The sequence below is a fragment of the Grampus griseus genome (genome assembly GCF_964374135.1).
Source record: "Grampus griseus genome assembly, chromosome: 18".
Lineage (NCBI taxonomy): Eukaryota > Metazoa > Chordata > Mammalia > Artiodactyla > Delphinidae > Grampus > Grampus griseus.
This window is the reverse complement of record NC_139012.1, coordinates 66,919,257-66,937,289: the sequence shown is the minus strand read 5'-3', so window position 1 is coordinate 66,937,289 and position 18,033 is coordinate 66,919,257. Positions and strand designations below refer to the sequence as shown.

Sequence of the window (18,033 nt, the reverse complement as noted above, 5' to 3'; positions counted from 1 at the left end):
TCATCTATCTATCATATATTTATCACCACTGTGGTATAATATGGAGTGGCAAAGACTTTGAACAAATCTGAATTATTCTAGCCTGAAGAAATAGATGACAGTGTCTAGGGCAACCAGAGCTGATGGAAATTGAAGAGCAAATTCCAGAAAGGAGAGAACCAGGGATTAGGATTCCTAAATTCTGTGTAGAACCCTGAACTATGCATGTGTAGGGCAGACTGCAGACTGCCTCACTAAAGTGGCTGGACGAAGAACTGACGTAAGATTTAAGGAAATTGGTTTCTAAATTTAAAAAAAAACAGTTAAATGATCATAACAGAATCTAGAGTCTTCACAATACAACTTTCACAATATCCAGGATACAGTGCAAGATTTCTCCATATAAAAAGAACCAAGGAAATGTGACCCATTCTCAAGAGAAAAGACCATCAGTGAAGGCTGACCCCTGGATAATTCACATGGCAAACTAGCAGACAAGGACTTTAGAGCACCTATTGTTAATCTGCTCCAGAAGGCAAAGAAATATATGGTCAAAATAAATAAAAACATAACTCTCGGCAGAGAAAGAGAAACTATGTAAAAGCCAAGTGGAAAGCCTAGAGCTGAAAAATAAAATATCTAAAATTTAAAAATATTACTGAATGGACATTACAGTAAAATGGAGATGACAGAGGAAGGAGTAAGTCAATGTGATGAAAAATCAATAGAAATGATCCCATCTGAAGAAAGAAAAAGAAAAAAAATGAAAGGAATGAATACAACCTCAAGAATCTGTGGAACAATATCAAAAGGTATCATTGAAGCCTCAGAAGAATAAGAGAAAGAGGATGAGTCAGCAAAAGGATATTTGAAGATAACAGCCTACATTTTCCCCAAATTGGTGAAGGAAATCAATTTACAGATTTAAGAAGCTCAGAAAACCTCAAACAGGATAAAAATGGAGAAAACCATGCTAGGGTACATGATATTCAAATTTCTAAAAAGTAAAGAATAATAAGGCAATCTTAAAAGTTGCCTGAAAACAAAGGCACATTACATAGAGGGAAACAGCAATTAAAATTATTGCTGCCTTTTCATCAGAAATTATGGAGGCCAATAAAAAGCCTGAAAGAGAAAGGCAAAAACTGTCAATGCAGAAGTCTGTAATCGGCAAAAACCTTCTTCAAGGATGAAGGAGAAACAAAGACATTTTCACATAAAAGAAAACCAGGAATATCAGTTGGTAAATATGCTAAAGAGAATTCTTCTGGTTGAAAGGAAATGATTCCACAGGAAAACTCAGATCGCCAGGAAGGGATGAAAAACATGAAAGGCAAATAGATAAAAAACAAATTTGTTTCTGATGATTTAAACAATGTACATGCCAATATTTAAGGCAAAAATTAATACACTGTCTTGTGAGGTTTGTAATGTATGGAATCTTTATGTAACTAGAGCATCAAGGTCAGTTGTATGGGGTAAATGAGCCTGTTCTGGGGCAAAGCTTCCACATTTTACATGAAATTATACAATATGAACTCTAAACAGATGGTGAAAAATTAAAGGCATTGTAGTAGACGTAAGAATGGCCCCCCAAAGATGTCCACATCCTCAGTCCCAGAACTTGTAAATATGTTATGTTCCACGGCAAGGACGATGGTTATTAAGATCGCTAATCAGCTAACCTTAAAATTGGGAAATTATCCGGGATTATCCAGGGGGGCCCAATGTAGTCAGAGGGTCTTTAAAAGATGAAAAGTGGGGGTAGAAGAGGAGGCCAGAGTGATGCTCATGGGGAGGACTAAACCTTTTGCTATTGCTGATCTTAGAGATAGAAAAAGACGGTCATGAGCCACGGAATGTGGAAAGCCTCTAGAAGCTGGAAACGGCAAGGAAACTGAGTCTCAACTGGAGCTTCCAGAATGAATGAGGCTTGCCAATACTCAGTATTAGCCCATGAGACCTGTGTCAGATTTGACATATAGAACTGTACATAGACATCTGTGGTGTTTTGAGCTACTATACAAGCAGCAAGAGAAAACTAATAAAGGTATATATTGCGATTCTTAAAGCAGCCACTAAAACACAATGCAAGTATCTACCACGGATCTTAGGAGGAAAGAGGATTCCAGATACAAGCCATTCCTGGTAGAGAGAAAGCGGGTTCTGTTCTTGGCTTTGGGCTTGACAAGCTGAGCAATAAGGCTGTTATTTTCTCCTTCTCAAAGAAGTTGAATAATGTCACAGTATTAAGGCATTCAATCTTACGCATCATATTTATGGAGGCGTCCTCAAGCCCTGAGACAGTTATGACTATGTTTTCCAACACTTCTTTCTACCTGGAGTGGTTATTGGGTTGCTTAGTATGAAATTGATTAAAATAAATAAATATAAAAAGGCAGCTGAATCAACACTCTCCAGAACTGATAGCTGGAAGTCTCATCCTGAGGAGAGAGATTGCAAAACTATGTAAAGGGCAGATTTCTGCTATACTTTTATATAGGCCTAAATAGCTATTCATATCAGCATTTTTAAAAATCCTAAACTTACAACTAGATCATAGAGTACAGTAACTGAGGTTCATTCCAAAGCTCTGAATTATAAAGAAAAGTTTATGTTCTGTGAATTTTGTTTAAAAAAGAGATAATACATAACATTGTACATTTTCAGCCAATGATTCTCATATGAACTGATGATATTTTAAACAAAAAAAATGTTGCCACTTAAAATTCAACTATATGGAATGTTATTAGCATTATTTTTATATCTCTCCATTCCCCAGTATCCTTGGATAACAGACTTTCTTGCATATTCACTCATTGCCCTTTCCGAAATGGGTTGCCAAGATTTTCAGACACCCAAGACACACAGTCACCACACAGAAGCTAGATTACTGGCCTTATCTCAAAGCCAAGGCTGCTTATGTGTCCTGGGATATTGATTATTTTTCCTTAACAGAAAAAAGCTGCAAAACTCAAAACTCTGCCTCTGGAGCCAAAGACCCAGCCAGAGTTGTATTAGCAACTGGTGGTCCATGAAGAAATGATAAAACAGTAAACAGAAACAGACTGGAAAAACATGAGAAGGTACACAGGAAGGACAAAAAATAAAAAGGTTCAATACAACAATATCTCAGTTATATGTTAATAGCTGTTACAGCTTCCTGGCACCTAAACTGTAATCACACGATCAATGCTGTGTGTGTAATATTTTCAACAATGCTTGTTTGAACAGATAAAAGTCAATCTGTATAAGGAATAAAGATGGAAATTTATCAATATTATTAAAAGCATTTTATTTTATTAAAAATTCATTCTTTACTTAAAATAATTCAAAGCAAACTCATACAAAACAATTGTATTTTTGGTATGTTTGCCTAAATATTATTTAAGTAGTATCTCCCCTTCCCCACTCCCAAGGGAGCTGTCTACTGGTTTTGTCTCTCCTTGTAGAATTTACCAGTGTCATTAACATAGGGGGGCAATCAACAGAAATTACACACAAAGCTTTGTTACTTTCTTCTCACCAATGATCAAGTTATTGTGCCACACAAAATCCTTTAGAAGGACTACTAACAAGGTGTTATAAAAATGCATCGACTGGCAGAAAAAAACATTCGTTGAGCTCATATACCACATGCCGGCGCCATCACAGATGCTGACTGTAGCAAAAATAAAAGCACAGTTCTTGGCTTCAGGAGCTCACAGTCTTATGAAGGGGAAAGAAATGTAAAAAGGAAATTATAAAGTGGTAAATGTGCATGCTCCAGACATAGAAGAGGGAGTGCAAACCCAGCCTGAGAGAGCAAATGTGGGACCTTTCTGAAGCCGAGGCTTAACATCTTGAACAGGGAGTAGGATCTAGCCAGAGGTAATGGTTGTATTTCAAGGTAATAAAATAACATAAAGTTTACAGAGGTAACGTTCACAGATCACAGCACAGGAGAGGAAATAATAGCAATCTGGAATTGCTGAGCATACAGCAAAAGTCAGGAAGGGGTGAGAGATGAGTCTGGGCAGGAAGTCAGCACCCAGATATCATCTATCCTGTTGAGGAGACTGGGTTTTACTTTATGGGATCTACAAAGTAAGGGATAGAAAACCAGGTTACAGTTTTAAAATAACATAATAAAGCAGCATTATTCACAGTAGCCAAGAGGTGGAAACTGCCCAAATGTCCATCAATAGATTAATAGATAAACAGAATGTGGTATATACATACAGTGAAATATTATTCATACAATGTATATACAGTGTATATACACATACAGTGAAATACATGCAGGGATGAAATTTTGATACGTGCACAACATGGGTAAACTTGAAAATACTATGCAAGTGAAATAAGCCAGACACAAAAGGACAGAGAGTATATGATTCCACTTATATAAGGAATCTAGATTAGTCAAACTCATAGAGACAGAAAGCAGATGGTTGTTGCCAGGTGCAGGGGAGAGGGGTGAATGTGGACTTACTGCTTAATGGGTAAGAGTTTCAGTTTGGGAAGGTGAAAAAGCTTTGGAGATGGATGATGGTGATGGTTATACCACAATATGAATATACTTAAAAAATTAAAAATTTTACTGTGGGGAATGTTTACATATTAAAAATTCTGAAGTGTGGTGTGATTTTGGATGGAATGAGATTGGAGCCAAGGATGCAGGGAAACTGGGTGAGACACACTAGTCTAAGACTTCATTAAAGAGGGCAGGAGGAGTAAGGCTGGAAGGGAGGAAATAATTTGGGAAATAGTAGGGAATATAATGGGCAATAAGATGGGCAGGCTCTGGTGGTTTACAAGAACCTCAATGATCTACGCTCCAAAACTTACTGGTTCAAAACAACAATGTATATTCAATATTTCACAATTTTGTGCATGCCTTAGTCAGTTCAGGCTGTTCTAACAAAGTACTATAGACTGGTGGCTTAAACAAGAAACATTTACTTCTCACAGTTCTGGAGGCCAGAAAGCCTAAGATCAAGATGCTACAGATTTGGTGTCTGGTGAGGGCCTGTCTTCTTGCTGTGTCCTCACATGGTAGTAAGAGGATTAGAGATGTCTCTGGGGTCTCTTGTATAAGGGCACTGATCCTTTTCATGAGGGCTCCATCCCCTTGACCTAATCACCTGCCAAACGCCCCACTTCCAAATATCATCATATTGGGGGTTAGGTGTCAACAGATGAATTTTAGGGGGACACAACATTCAGTCCATAACAGTGGAACAGGAATTTGGGCAGGACTCAGCTGGTTGATTCTTCTGTTTCACATGGCATCAATAGAAGTTACTCAGCAGTATCCAGCTAGAGGATGGTCTGGTGTGGGAGTGTAAAGAGGTCCAAGTTCACTTCTCTTGTAAGTCTTGTCACTGGAGTGAAGGGTTGGAAGGCTGGGCTCAGGTGCGACAATCAGCAAGAGTTGTACCCACGGCCTCTCCGGTGTGATGGCCTTTTTAGGACAGTCAGACTTCTCACACGGCACTTCAGCGCTGCCAGACAGCGTAAGTGGAAGCTGCAAGACTTCTTACAACCAAGCCTTGGATGTTACAGAAAGTCACTTCTCTTGCATTCTATTGGTTCAGGCAGGTAGCCAAGGCAGGCTCTGATCGAGGAAAAGGGTAATTAGATGGCATCTCTCAATTGAAGCCATCTTTAATCTACCACATCAAACTTTGGGAGGTGATGCATATAAAATAATTAAGGATGAGTCTCAGATTTCTAGCATAAGTAACTGGGAAGGCCTTATACTTGAACAGAGACAACAGAAGAAAGCCAGGCTTAAAGGGGAAGATAATGAGTTCATCTCTGGGAAACAGCAGTTTGAGAAAATAATAAAGATTATATGGATTTATGTATTTAAACCATGATTAAATTTCACAGATTTTAGGAAAGCCATGAGCCTTAGGATTGCTGATCCCTTTACAACCTATTCTTTGTCATTTTCTCTAATCTCAGCTCCTGCCACTCCTCTAATTTATGATCATTTATTTAGCACTCCTATGTCCTAAGCACTATTCCAAGCACTAGACTTTCACTGATAATGAAGTCAGACAAGATAACAGATATAGGTGAAGAAAGACAGATAAAAACAATTAAACCCACAAATAAACAGAATCTTTCCGGGCTGTGATAAAGGCCATTGTAACAACATTGTGATGTAAAGGGAATGCCTGGGAATAAAGGGTGAAGGAAGAGGACAGTGATTAGGTGGGTATTCTGGGTGTTTGCTGGGAAGGTGATAATATGAACTGAGACCTGATACAGAAGCCATCCATGAGTGCCAGGCAGAGTGAAAGGCCAAAGCAGGGGCCACAGGGTGGGAATGAGGGCAGAAAGAATGAAGGGATTCTTTACAACTCCTTGAGGAAAACATAGGCAGAACACTCTTTGCCATAAATCACAGCAATATTTTTTTGGATGCATCTCCTAGAGTAATGGAAATAAAAGCAAAAATAAACAAATGGGATCTCATTAAACTTAAAAGCTTTTGTACAGCAAAGGAAACCATAAACAAAACAAAAAGACAATCTACAGAATGGGAGAAAATATTTCCAAACAGTGTGACCGACAAGGGCTTATTTCCAAAATATACAAACAGCTCATAACAGGTCAATGTCAAAAAAAAACAAACAAAAAAACAACCCAATCAAAAACGGGCAGAAGACCTAAACAGATATTTCTCCAAAGAAGACACACAGATGACCAAGAGGCACATGAAAAGATGCTCAACATCACTAATTATTGGAGAAATGCAAATCAAAACTATAATGAGGTATCACCTCACACCAGTCAGAATGGCCATCATTAAAAAGTTTACAAACAATAAATGCTGGAGAGGGTGTGGAAATAAGGGAACCCTCTTGCACTGTTGGTGGGAATGCAAACTGGTGCAGCCACTATGGGGAACAGTACGGACGTTCCTCAAAAAACTAAAAATAGAGCTACCATATGATTCAGCAGTCACACTCCTGGGCATATATCAGACAAAACTATAGTTTGAAAAGACACATGCACCCCAATGTGCATAGCAGCAGTATTTACAATAGCCAGGACATGGAAGCAACCTAAATGTCCATTGACAGAGGAATGGATAAGAAGATGTGGTACATATATACAATGGAATACTACTCAGCCATAAAAAAGAATGAAATCATGCCATTTGCAGCAACATGGATGGACCTAGCGATGATCATACTGACTGAAGTAAGTCAGACCGAGACAGACAAATATCACGTGATATCACTTAGTGTGGAACCAAAAAACGTGACACAAATGAACTTATTTACAAAATAGAAACAGACCCACAGACATAAAAATCAAATTTATGGTTACTAAAGGGGAAGAGGGAAGGTATAAATCAGGAGTCTGGGATTAGCAGATTCACACTACTATATATAAAATAAACAATAAGAACCTACCGTATAGCACAGGAAACTATATTTAATATCCTGTAATAACCTATAATGGAAAAGAATCTGAAAAAGCATATATAAAGAATACATATATAAAAGAATATATATGTATAACAGAATCACTTTGCTGTACCCCTGAAACTAACACAACATTATAAATCAACTATACTCCAATTTTTAAAAATGAATCAGATGGACCTTAATTTAAAAAAATAATAATGAAGGGATTCTCCATCCTCCATCCTGTTTTTTGCCTCCCTGCATCTGTACATGGTGTTTCTTCCCGTAATGACTTTTTGTAACTTCTCTGCCTGGATGACTCCTGGTTTTCCATGGAAACTCAATTAAGCCACTTTTTCTTCAGGAAGTCTCCCCTAAAACCTTCAGACCAAATTAGGAGGCATTTTCCTGGGCTCCAGGAAGGCAGCTCTGCCACAGCCTCTGTAACCCGCACTATGACAGTTGTGTTGACTTTTCTTCCATCCCTAATAATCTGGTAGTTGTTTGACGGTAAGGCATTTGTCTTTGATTTCAGCATCACCAGCAAGTAGCAAATAGTAAGGGCTCTTTTTTGTGTGTGTGTGGTACGCGGGCCTCTCACTGCTGTGGTCTCTCCCGTTGCGGAGCACAGGCTCCGGACGCGCAGGCTCAGCGGCCTTTGCTCACGGGCCCAGCCACTCCGCGGCATGTGGGATCTTCCCGGACCGGGGCACGAACCCGTGTCCCCTGCATCGGCAGGCGGACTCTCAACCACTGCGCCACCAGGGAAGCCCTAAAGGCTCTCTTAAATAAGTGAGTGAAGGGGCTAATAAGGAAGGAGGACAGGGAGGGAAGGAGGAAAGAAAATGAGGAAAACATCGTAAATGAGGGAGGTAGCATGTAAAACGTTAGTGCAATCTAGCTACAAAGGAATTTTTAGCTTATAGTCAGCATTTTCTGCTTGATTAAGTACTGCAGTACACACACACACACACACGCACACACACGAACTTCATTGTATTACCTAAGCAAGAATAAAATTCTAGACTCTAGGACACTTCTGGAAGAAATCCAAACCTGGCCTAGGGCTTGCTGATTTCTCATTTTTCTGTCCTCTGTCTCTGGCGTAGAACGGACACCCTGCAAGCACATGTGGACTTGCACTTGGAGAGACAAAGAGCAGCTCTTGGCCAGAGCTCCCTAAGCCCATCCACTAGGTTCCTCATATGTTTACTTCATAGCAGCGGCCAACAAGATTTCCAGCTCCCCCCATGCCCTGATATTAGAGGAGAATGTGGCAAAGGACGAAAAGTTGTTCTGGGCTGCATGTTTCAGAGCCACCTGGGGAAAATCACTGAGCCCAGAGAATGCCATGGAGAAAAACAGCAATGGTGCCCCACATTTAAAACTGAAGTCGTGTTTTGGAATGAGGAAAAGCAGGCCTTCTTACAACATGCAGGGAGCTTGCAACGGGGCAGATGAAGGTAAAAACCATAAAGGAAACAGGTCTTAGTATCTTCGTATTTTTCTGTGGCAGCAGAGGGCATGCCACTGAGTACTCCCTAAAGCTGAAGGGGAAAAGGGAACAGAGTGTGACCCAAAGAATAAAAATATGACCTTATGGGATTGCTTTCCCAGTTCTATATTACCTAGAAGCAATCTGTAAACACACAGCTTTTGAATTCAGCTTCAGAATCACGAATCACCAAATTATAGCACAGGCATCATACATCCTAGAGGGTTTTACTGTATGTTTCTGTTTTCAAGAATTGAGACAAAAAACAACTAACCTTTATTGAGAAAAAATGTGAATATGCCTCATATGGTCGAAGAACAATGAGGGTAAGAGAAGTTTAAAAGCTCCCTCTTCTTCCCATGATTTATAAGGGATCTTGAGCAATACTTTATATTGTATCTCAAACCATTAGGTTTTGTTGAGAACAATTATGTTTCTGTTCCATAAAGTCCTAAAAGACAACCTATTGGGTTTTTGTATTTTCCAGGAAATATGTGGGTTGGGATAAGCTGTTAAATCCATAATTTCAAAAAGTGGTGACTCTTAATTTTGTTTCATGATGAGTGACAGAGAAGATATGAAACATTAAATAATGACTTAAATGAAAATAACCCTCAAATTTAAATGTTAATTTGGGGAAATCCCCTGGAGGTCCAGTGGTTAGGACTCCGCAGGGGGCACGGGTTCGATCCCTGGTCTTGGAACTAAGATCCTGCAAGATGCATGGCCCCCCAAAATGTGAATTTTTTGCAAAAGGAGCAAAAGAAATTGTTCTTCATCACTCACAAATGAAATGATCAGATCTGAATAATGAAAAAGAGCTGATATTGCTACCCTTATTTGTCAATCATCATGGAGTCAGAAGCACCAGTTTTATACAAAAAATAATTCACTGGAGGACCAAGAGAAGGTTTCTAATTCACCATGAAATTTTTCAAACATACTATCATTAACCTAATGTTTTAAAAAAAATTTATATTACATTGGACTATAGTTGATTTACAATGTTGTGCTAGTTTCAGGTGTATAGCAAAGTGATTCAGTTATACATATACATACATCTATTCTTTTCAAATTCTTTTCCCATTAGGTTATTACAGAGTATTGAGCAGAGTTCCCTTTGCTATACACTAGGTCCTTGTTGGTTATCTATTTTAAATATAGTAGTGTATACATGTCAATCCCAAACTAACCTAATGTTTTTAGTTTATGTCTGCGGCAAATGAAGGCTACATTGGAAAGAGTTGTTTATCCTGCTGATGCAACGTATTTTTATTAGGTGAACAGAAGAATATACCTCTTTAAAAATAAATTCCTGAATCATTTCCTTTTTGAATTTATTAAAGCAGTATCAAATACAAGCTATGTTTTATATCTAACTTAAAGTTAAACATTGCTATTTTATGTTTTGGAAGATATACATTTATCACACTCTAATCAGTGCAGTTTAAAAGGCTGAAGTTATACCATGTTGTGGACATATACAATTTCATATTTAATTGTGGAAGAAACAGAAACAATCATTTTCAGATATGAATTAGGAAAAGTGGTTGCATGTCATTAATTAGCTGTAAAGAAACTCATGGGGATTGAATTCCAAGCTCTAAAATCCTAGTGTTAAATTAAATGCCTAATGACCTGTCATAGTTCCATCAGCCAGGCTGACAAGTCCTGAACAGGCATTTGCTTCATCCATTATCCAGTGGCAGGTGCTGAAATGTTTGGTCCCCGGGAGGGGCCTGGGCTGAGGCCTTGGGGAGCCTTGATCGTCTTTTGCCTTTGCCTAGCAACAGCTGGTGTGGGCACTTGCTTGGAGGACAGAGGCAGGGCCCAGAAACTGGTCAATGAGTGTGCTCCGGAGAACAGAGGAAGAGGAAAGTAAGCTTAAGAAATGCTGGTTTTTATCCCTTTTACAAGTCTCTTAATTATTTACGTCACTCAGTGTAGCCTCATGTTTCAAAACCCTACCATATGTCTGGCATTTTTAATGAGCTCTGCTATGATAACAGTTCCTGATTCTGAGGTGTAGCATGTAGCAGTCAGGTTCAAAGGGCATACATAATCAACCACCTAAAATATATTTTAAAAATGCAAGGCAGGGCTTCCCTGGTGGCACAGTGGTTGAGAGTCTGCCTGCCGATGCAGGGGACACGGGTTCGTGCCCCGGTCTGGGAAGATCCCACATGCCGCGGAGCGGCTGGGCCCGTGAGCCATGGGCGCTGAGCCTGCGCGTCCGGAGCCTGTGCTCTGCAACGGGAGAGGCCACGACAGTGAGAGGCCCGCGTACCACACACAAAAAAAAAAAGCAAGGCAGAAGGACAAATTAAAATCAAGTGTGTAGTATATAATCTAAGTTACTTTTTAAAGCTGATAATGGAAGAATTAGAGCATGGACAACCCTAGGGTCTGAGATAAAGTTTATACATTTTTGATGAGAATGTCTTTTTAATATAAACAGTTTAGCATAATGATTATAACAATAGACTGTAAGAGGATAAACTTAAAATTTTTCCTATTAATTAATTTATTTATTTTTAGCAGTGTGTATGTGTCATACCAAACTACCAATTCAAAAGTGCAGTTCAACCCACGAGGCCTAGATAAATATTCAGTACAAATATTAAAACATTTAATAATGAAGCTGCATTTGCTTCATAGCAAATGCACTTAGCTTTTTATACTGAGGGTCCATGAGGGGATAAGCAAAAACAATGATAATATCAGTAATAACTACATATAATAGATAGCTCCTCTTCTGGACAAATATGCCAGGAAGTATGCCTAGATCTGGACTTGTATTGTCATGCTTCATCTTAACTACTGACCTATGAAGTAGGCAGTATTTTCCTATTTTAAAGGTGAGAAAACAAAAACTTAAAGGATAATTGGTCTAACATCACATACCTGATTAGGAGCAGAAAAGAGGATTATATCCATTTCACAGGCTTCATGTGTTTCATAGGATATTTTATTTCAATGATACAGAGATGAGTTACTGGATACCAACAAAAAGACATCTTTCCAATAGTTCTTAGATGGCCAGGAATTTACCTGAAAGAAGGTGTGGCTGCAGTATGCACCCTTGGATGGAAAGTTTTTATCAGTTCTAATGCATGCAATTACTTATAAGTTTCTTTCTTTTTTTTTTTTTCTTTGTGTATGATCCTTTTAATGTGTTGCTGGATTCCGTTTGCTAGTATTTTGTTGAGGATTTTTGCATCTATATTCATCAGTGATATTGGTCTGTAATTTTCTTTTTTTGTAGTATCTTTGTCTGGTTTTGGTATCAGGGTGATGGTGGCCTCATAGAATGAGTCTGGGAGTGTTCCTTCCTCTGCAATTTTTTGGAAGAATTTGAGAAGGATGGATGTTAGCTCATCTCTAAATGTTTGATGGAATTCAACAAATTCCATCAAACATTTAGAAGCCATCTGGTCCTGGGCTTTTGTTTGTTGGAAGATTTTTCATCACAGTTTCAATTTCATTACTTGTGATTCGTCTGTTCATATTTTCTATTTCTTCCTGGCTCAGTCTTGGAAGGTTATACCTTTCTAAGAATTTGTCCATTTCTTCCAGGTTGTCCGTTTTATTGGCATAGAGTTGCTTGTAGTAATCTCTCATGATCCTTTGTATTTCAGCAGTGTCAGTTGTTACTTCTCCTTTTTCATTTCTAATTCTATTGATTTCTGTCTTCTCCCTTTTTTTCTTGATGAGTCTGGCTAATGGTTTATCAATTTTGTTTATCTTCTCAAAGAACCAGCTTTTAGTTGTATTGATCTTTGCTATTGTTTTCTTTGTTTCTATTTCACTTATTTCTTCTCTGATCTTTATGATTTCTTTCCTTCTGCTAACTTTGGGTTTTGTCTGTTCTTTCTCTAGTTCCTTCAGGTGTAAGGTTAGATTTTTTATTTGAAATTTTTCTTGTTTCTTGAGGTAGGCTTGTATAGCTATAAACTTCCCTCTTAGAACTGCTTTTGCTGCATTCCATAGGTTTTGGATTGTCGTGTTTTCATTGTCATTTGTCTCTAGGTATTCTTTGATTTCCTCTTTGATTTCTTCAGTGATCTCTTGGTTATTTAGTAACATATTGTTTAGCCTCCATATGTTTGTGTGTTCTACATTTTTTCCCCTGTAGTTCATTTCTAATCTCATAGCATTGTGGTCAGAAAAGATGCTTGATGTGATTTCAATTTTCTTAAATTTACTGAGGCTTGATTTGTGACCCAAGATGTGATCTATCCTGGAGAATGTTCCATGTGCACTTGAGAAGAAAGTGTAATCTGCTGTTTTTTGGATGGAATGTCCTATAAATATCAATTAAATCTATCTGGTGTATTTGTAAGTTTCATATTTAGTATTTTACAATCTTTAATCATGTGAAATTTTTCATCAATTTCTTCTAGTTGCATATTAAAATTATTCTAGTCCCTTAAAAAAAAAGAGCCCTGAGTCTTAAACACAATACCCTAAAAAAATGCGTTGATACTAGTACATGTGATTTTAGAATCAGTGGGAATGCACAGGAATGAAGCTGTTTCCTTTGTTGTTCAGGGAAAAGATTGTTAATTACTTTTAGGCTCCCATGACAACTGGCCAAAGAACTACAGGAAAAACTCAAAGAAGCAAATTCAGGTATCTTCAATCTTAAGTATTTAGTAAGTAGCAATAGATAAAGCAGCCAGTGCTAATGTAGAATATTTAGGGCCAAGTTAAAAAAAAAAATGAATACATTTTTTTCAGAAGTTTCTTTTTCTCTTTCTTTTTCATCTTATATTACATACATAGTTTCTTCCAACTTTTGTTCTAGAACAATTACTATAATTCACCAATGAAAAGAAAACCAATATTTTCTGGAGGTAGAAGTAAATAGATTTTTGAGAACTTACTCAAAATCAGTGATGGAAACAACAATTACACTAGGTGATAAATGTAATAGATCTGAATTTTCCTTATTTAATGTTCAAATCCATGGAAATCTAATGAAAAATGTATTACTCTTCTGCAATTTGCAATTGACTTCTTAACTTCTCATTCCCGACAAATCAAGAAACTAAGCCAGAGATGAAGGAAGTTTTAGTATTTTCATCTGCTGTTGGACTAAAGGCTTTCCTTTATTAATAACTTCTAATAATGTATTTTATTAGGATCATACCTTATAATTTACTAAGAGCCTTCACACACATCCACTCATTTTACACTTCCTACACATCTGTGAGTAAAATATTTTATATGTATAAAGAAATATATATATAAAATCAAATATAAAGTCCCTTAAGCAGATGAGAAAACCGAAACTCAAAGAGATCTGTGTGACCCTCTGAAGTAGCAAAACTTATAAATGGCAGAACCAGAACTCTTAGTGCAGATTCTAAAATTCATTAGTTTTACCATCACACACCATGAACTGTGTACATTTTAACACAGATGTCAAAAACCATCACTAATTATTAACCTACTTACCGCCCCTCTTCAATGTGTTTCATCATCCGTAATCTGGCAAACAAGAAATATCATCCACTTACAGTTAAACAGAAAATGCTTTAAACCCCCAACCTAATTTTGGGGTACCAATTTCCCTCACTGCCATTTAAATTCTGTGGCATTTTGATGGATAAAGTCTGGCAAAACTCACCTCTTTCTGACGGTACTTAATGGCCAATTTGAGTCTCGCGAGATCATTTCCACTTTGTTCTTCTAGGAGACTGTTGTCATCGCGGTAATTAAGAATGATTTCCAGCTCGCGGGAACTTCTTGTCTGATCCAGTAGGTCCTTAGCAAATTGTTTGCACTGTCGTGACAGCTCCTCATACTCTGACTTGAATTCATTTTCCACCTTACTCAGTTCCTGGAGCTCCCAACTTAACTGAAAGGCTGTGAGAAAAGGGTCTTCACTGGACAGGGCGATGAGAGAGGGGCTGGCCAGGGCCTTGTAGATGTTGAGTCTGGAGCGGGAGTGGCGGAGACTGTCCACATCCGAGCTGGACACGCATTCGACGCAGTTACAGCGGACCTCGTGGGGTCTGGGCACCGAGACGCCTTTCTGAACCAAAAGTTTTATTATCTCGTAATTATTTGTATGGGCTGCCAAAATGATGGGTGTAATGTCCGGAGTGAATTCAGAGAACTGCTTATCAAGGAGTATGGGAGGCACCTAGAAAAAAGAAAGCAGAGTTCGTGAGTAGTAACGCATTTGCTCAAGCCTGTGAATTTAAACAACGTGCTATAGCAATGTTGAACAAGATTCATAAGTCTTTTGTCAGGTTTTTGGTTTTTTTGCAGGAGAGTTAGGGCTTTTTTCCCCTCAAAAGACAATAGAAAATTAAACAAAAACTAGCTCGGCAATAGAATGACACATTATTCTTTGTTCAATCCGAATTGTGACATTTCATGATATCTTAAACTCAGTGCCTATGGAAACTCTTTGATAAAAGACTTTCTTGCTCCCAACTTATTTTCTGGCTGACAATCTTTGCTTTTCTTCCCCAGTGATATGGGCTCCATAAATAATAAGAAAGATGCTACAAAATAGTTAATGATTTGTTTTAAACCCAAGATCTTCCTCTGCAATAGAAGGTTTTAAATTCTTCAGTCAGGTTCTTGCTTGTTTGTGTTTTATCTTCTGCAGTCCTAAGATCCACCCTGCGATTACAGGTGGCAGGGGAACGCAAGAGTCCTAGCCCCTCTGCTTTCTGTTTTCATCCATTCCTTTATGGTATATTTTCCAGATGACAAGAGGTGCCCCATTCTAACATCGCTGTTATTAGAAATAAATGCTTCCTGTGGAAGAACCTTAAAAACATTATGCTAAGTGAAAGAAGCCAGTCACGAAAGATCACATATTGTATGATTCCATTTTTATAAAATATGCAAAATAGGCAAATCTGTATACGGAGAAAGTAGTGATTGCCTAGGCTTGGGGGTGATGGAAGGGATGGGAGGTGACTGCTAAAGGACACAAAGTTTCTTTTGAGGGTGATAAAAATGTTCTAATATTGTAGTTATGGTTGCACAACCCTGTGAATATACTAAAAATCACCGAATAGTATACTTTCAGTGGGTGAATGTCATGGTATGTGAACTATATCGCAATAAAGCTATTAAAAAAGAAAAAAATAAGAAAGAAATGCTTCCCAATGAATCAGGTCACCAATGCACTTATGAACAATTTCCTTTGGGTTATACTCTAGGAATGGTAATGACAAAAATAATTTAATAGGCACTATTTAGTAGGCCTAAAGCACATCCACCCTCACTATTCATTATTCACACTTTAGAGACATGGTCTCTCGGTGAGTAAGTGGGAAGCCTGCTGTTTGAACCTAGGTCCATCTGTCTGACACCCAGGCCTGTACGTACTGCACTACACCCTGCTGCTTTACAATTTTTGGTTTAGTATTTCTTCCTGCTGGTGCAAAGCATAGAGGCCTCTGTGAAAATAAATGCTTCCTAAGGACAAGTTAAACAGGCATGGCAGAAAAAGTGATGACACGTCACATTAAAAGATGCTGCTGGTCAAATATGATTAAAACCACAGAAGGATCAAAAGAAACAACTATGTAGAGAAAAACGAAAGTCATAGGAAACTTCAGTAGCACTACTTTTAAGTAGAGGTGTTATCTTTATATGAGAATAATTAAACTCAAATGCTTTTAATTCATCTGGCCATTTTGAATATCCATTTATTTCATAAGACACACACACACTATATATATATATACATATTTTTAAGATATTCAGTATTTTATTTAATTTTTTAGAAGACAATTTATGTATTTCCTCCACCCCTTCCTTTAAGTTAGTGTGACAATTTTCCATAATAAACGACTTAAAGGAAGCTTTGGTCAAACATGGAATGAAATAGCAAAACAAAACTCAAAAAAACCCCAAATCACTACTGCTTTTTAAAAAACCCCATCACTTTCACCAGTTATATTCAAACAAAACACATAAACTGTATATACTTAACAGACAGCAGTCTGCTGGGACTCTGACAGGTCAGCCCAGCAGGCACACGTGATTGCTTATCCAGGTCCCAGAGGGCAAGTAAGCATTGCATTGAAAAATAACAGTAAAACAAAAACACTTAAACAATTGCCTGTTATTGAGTGCTAATTACACACCTGAATCAAGTATTACATGGAGTCGGAAAATTGGGGGTTTTCTTGTTCTTCCATCACTTCTAAGTTTAGTAATTGGCATTCTTCTGTATGTACAACTTTGCTCTCTTCTCCTCTTAATTATTGAGTATTAATAATGAACCCATGGATTCTTCCTTTATTTTATTCAATATATTTTGATTCATTGCAATAATTATTCATTTTGAACTTGTTATTGAGGTATAGCATACATACATACAGTAAAATGCACAGAGATCAGTGTACATCTTGAAACCTTTTTTAAAACGTGAACACACCTGTGTGACAAGACACAGACAAAAATCTAGATGAGGACTTCCCTGGTAGCGCAGTGGTTAAGAATCTGCATGCCAATGCAGGGGACATGGGTTTGAGCTCTGGTCTGGGAAGATCCCACATGCTCCAGAGCAACTGAGCCCGTGCACCACAACTACTCAGCCCACATGCCACAACTACTGAAGCCTGCATGCCTAGAGCCAGTGGTCCACAACAAGAGAAGCCATCGCAATAAGAAGCCCATGCACCGCAACAAAGGGTAGCCCCCGCTTGCTGCAACTAGAGAAAGCCCACGTGCAGCAACGTAGACCCAATGCAGCCAAAAATAAAATAAATAAATTTATAAAAAATAAATCTAGAAGAGTGCCTGCACCCCAGGGACCTCCCTCTTGTCACCTCCCAGTCATTCCATTTTGTAATCACAAATCTAACTGCTGTCACCACAGATTACTTTCACATACTTTTTAACTTTATATAAACAAATTAAAGTATGTACTTTTTATGTCTAGCTTTCTCCATTCCACATTAGCTCTTTGAAATATATTCATATTGTTAGTAGCAATCGTTTTTGTTACTTAATTCTGCATAATATTCCGGTTTATGAATATAGCACAATTTATTTTTCTATTCTATTCTACTTTCCATTCTATTTTTGATGATATTTCTGTGGTTTCCAGTCTGTGGCTATTCAGAATATTGCCCCTATGCACATTTTTGTCCATGTCTGTTGGTCTTGTAT

General features: G+C 37.9%; 1 protein-coding gene across 6 annotated transcripts in view; it reads right to left on the bottom strand.

Moving 5' to 3' along the window:
- TRPC4 (transient receptor potential cation channel subfamily C member 4) overlaps window positions 1-18,033 on the bottom strand; it is a gene marked incomplete at both ends in the record, with an annotated part of 117,921 nt that overhangs the window by 72,451 nt on the left and 27,437 nt on the right. For 5 of the 6 annotated variants that reach the window (XM_082675923.1, XM_082675924.1, XM_082675925.1 and 2 more), the window contains one exon: window positions 14,516-15,034. The exons of the other annotated variant lie outside the window; for it this stretch is intronic. In XM_082675923.1, the coding sequence (XP_082532049.1) occupies window positions 14,516-15,034 (519 nt within the window). The remainder of the gene's footprint in view (window positions 1-14,515; window positions 15,035-18,033) is intronic. 6 annotated transcript variants of the gene reach the window in all.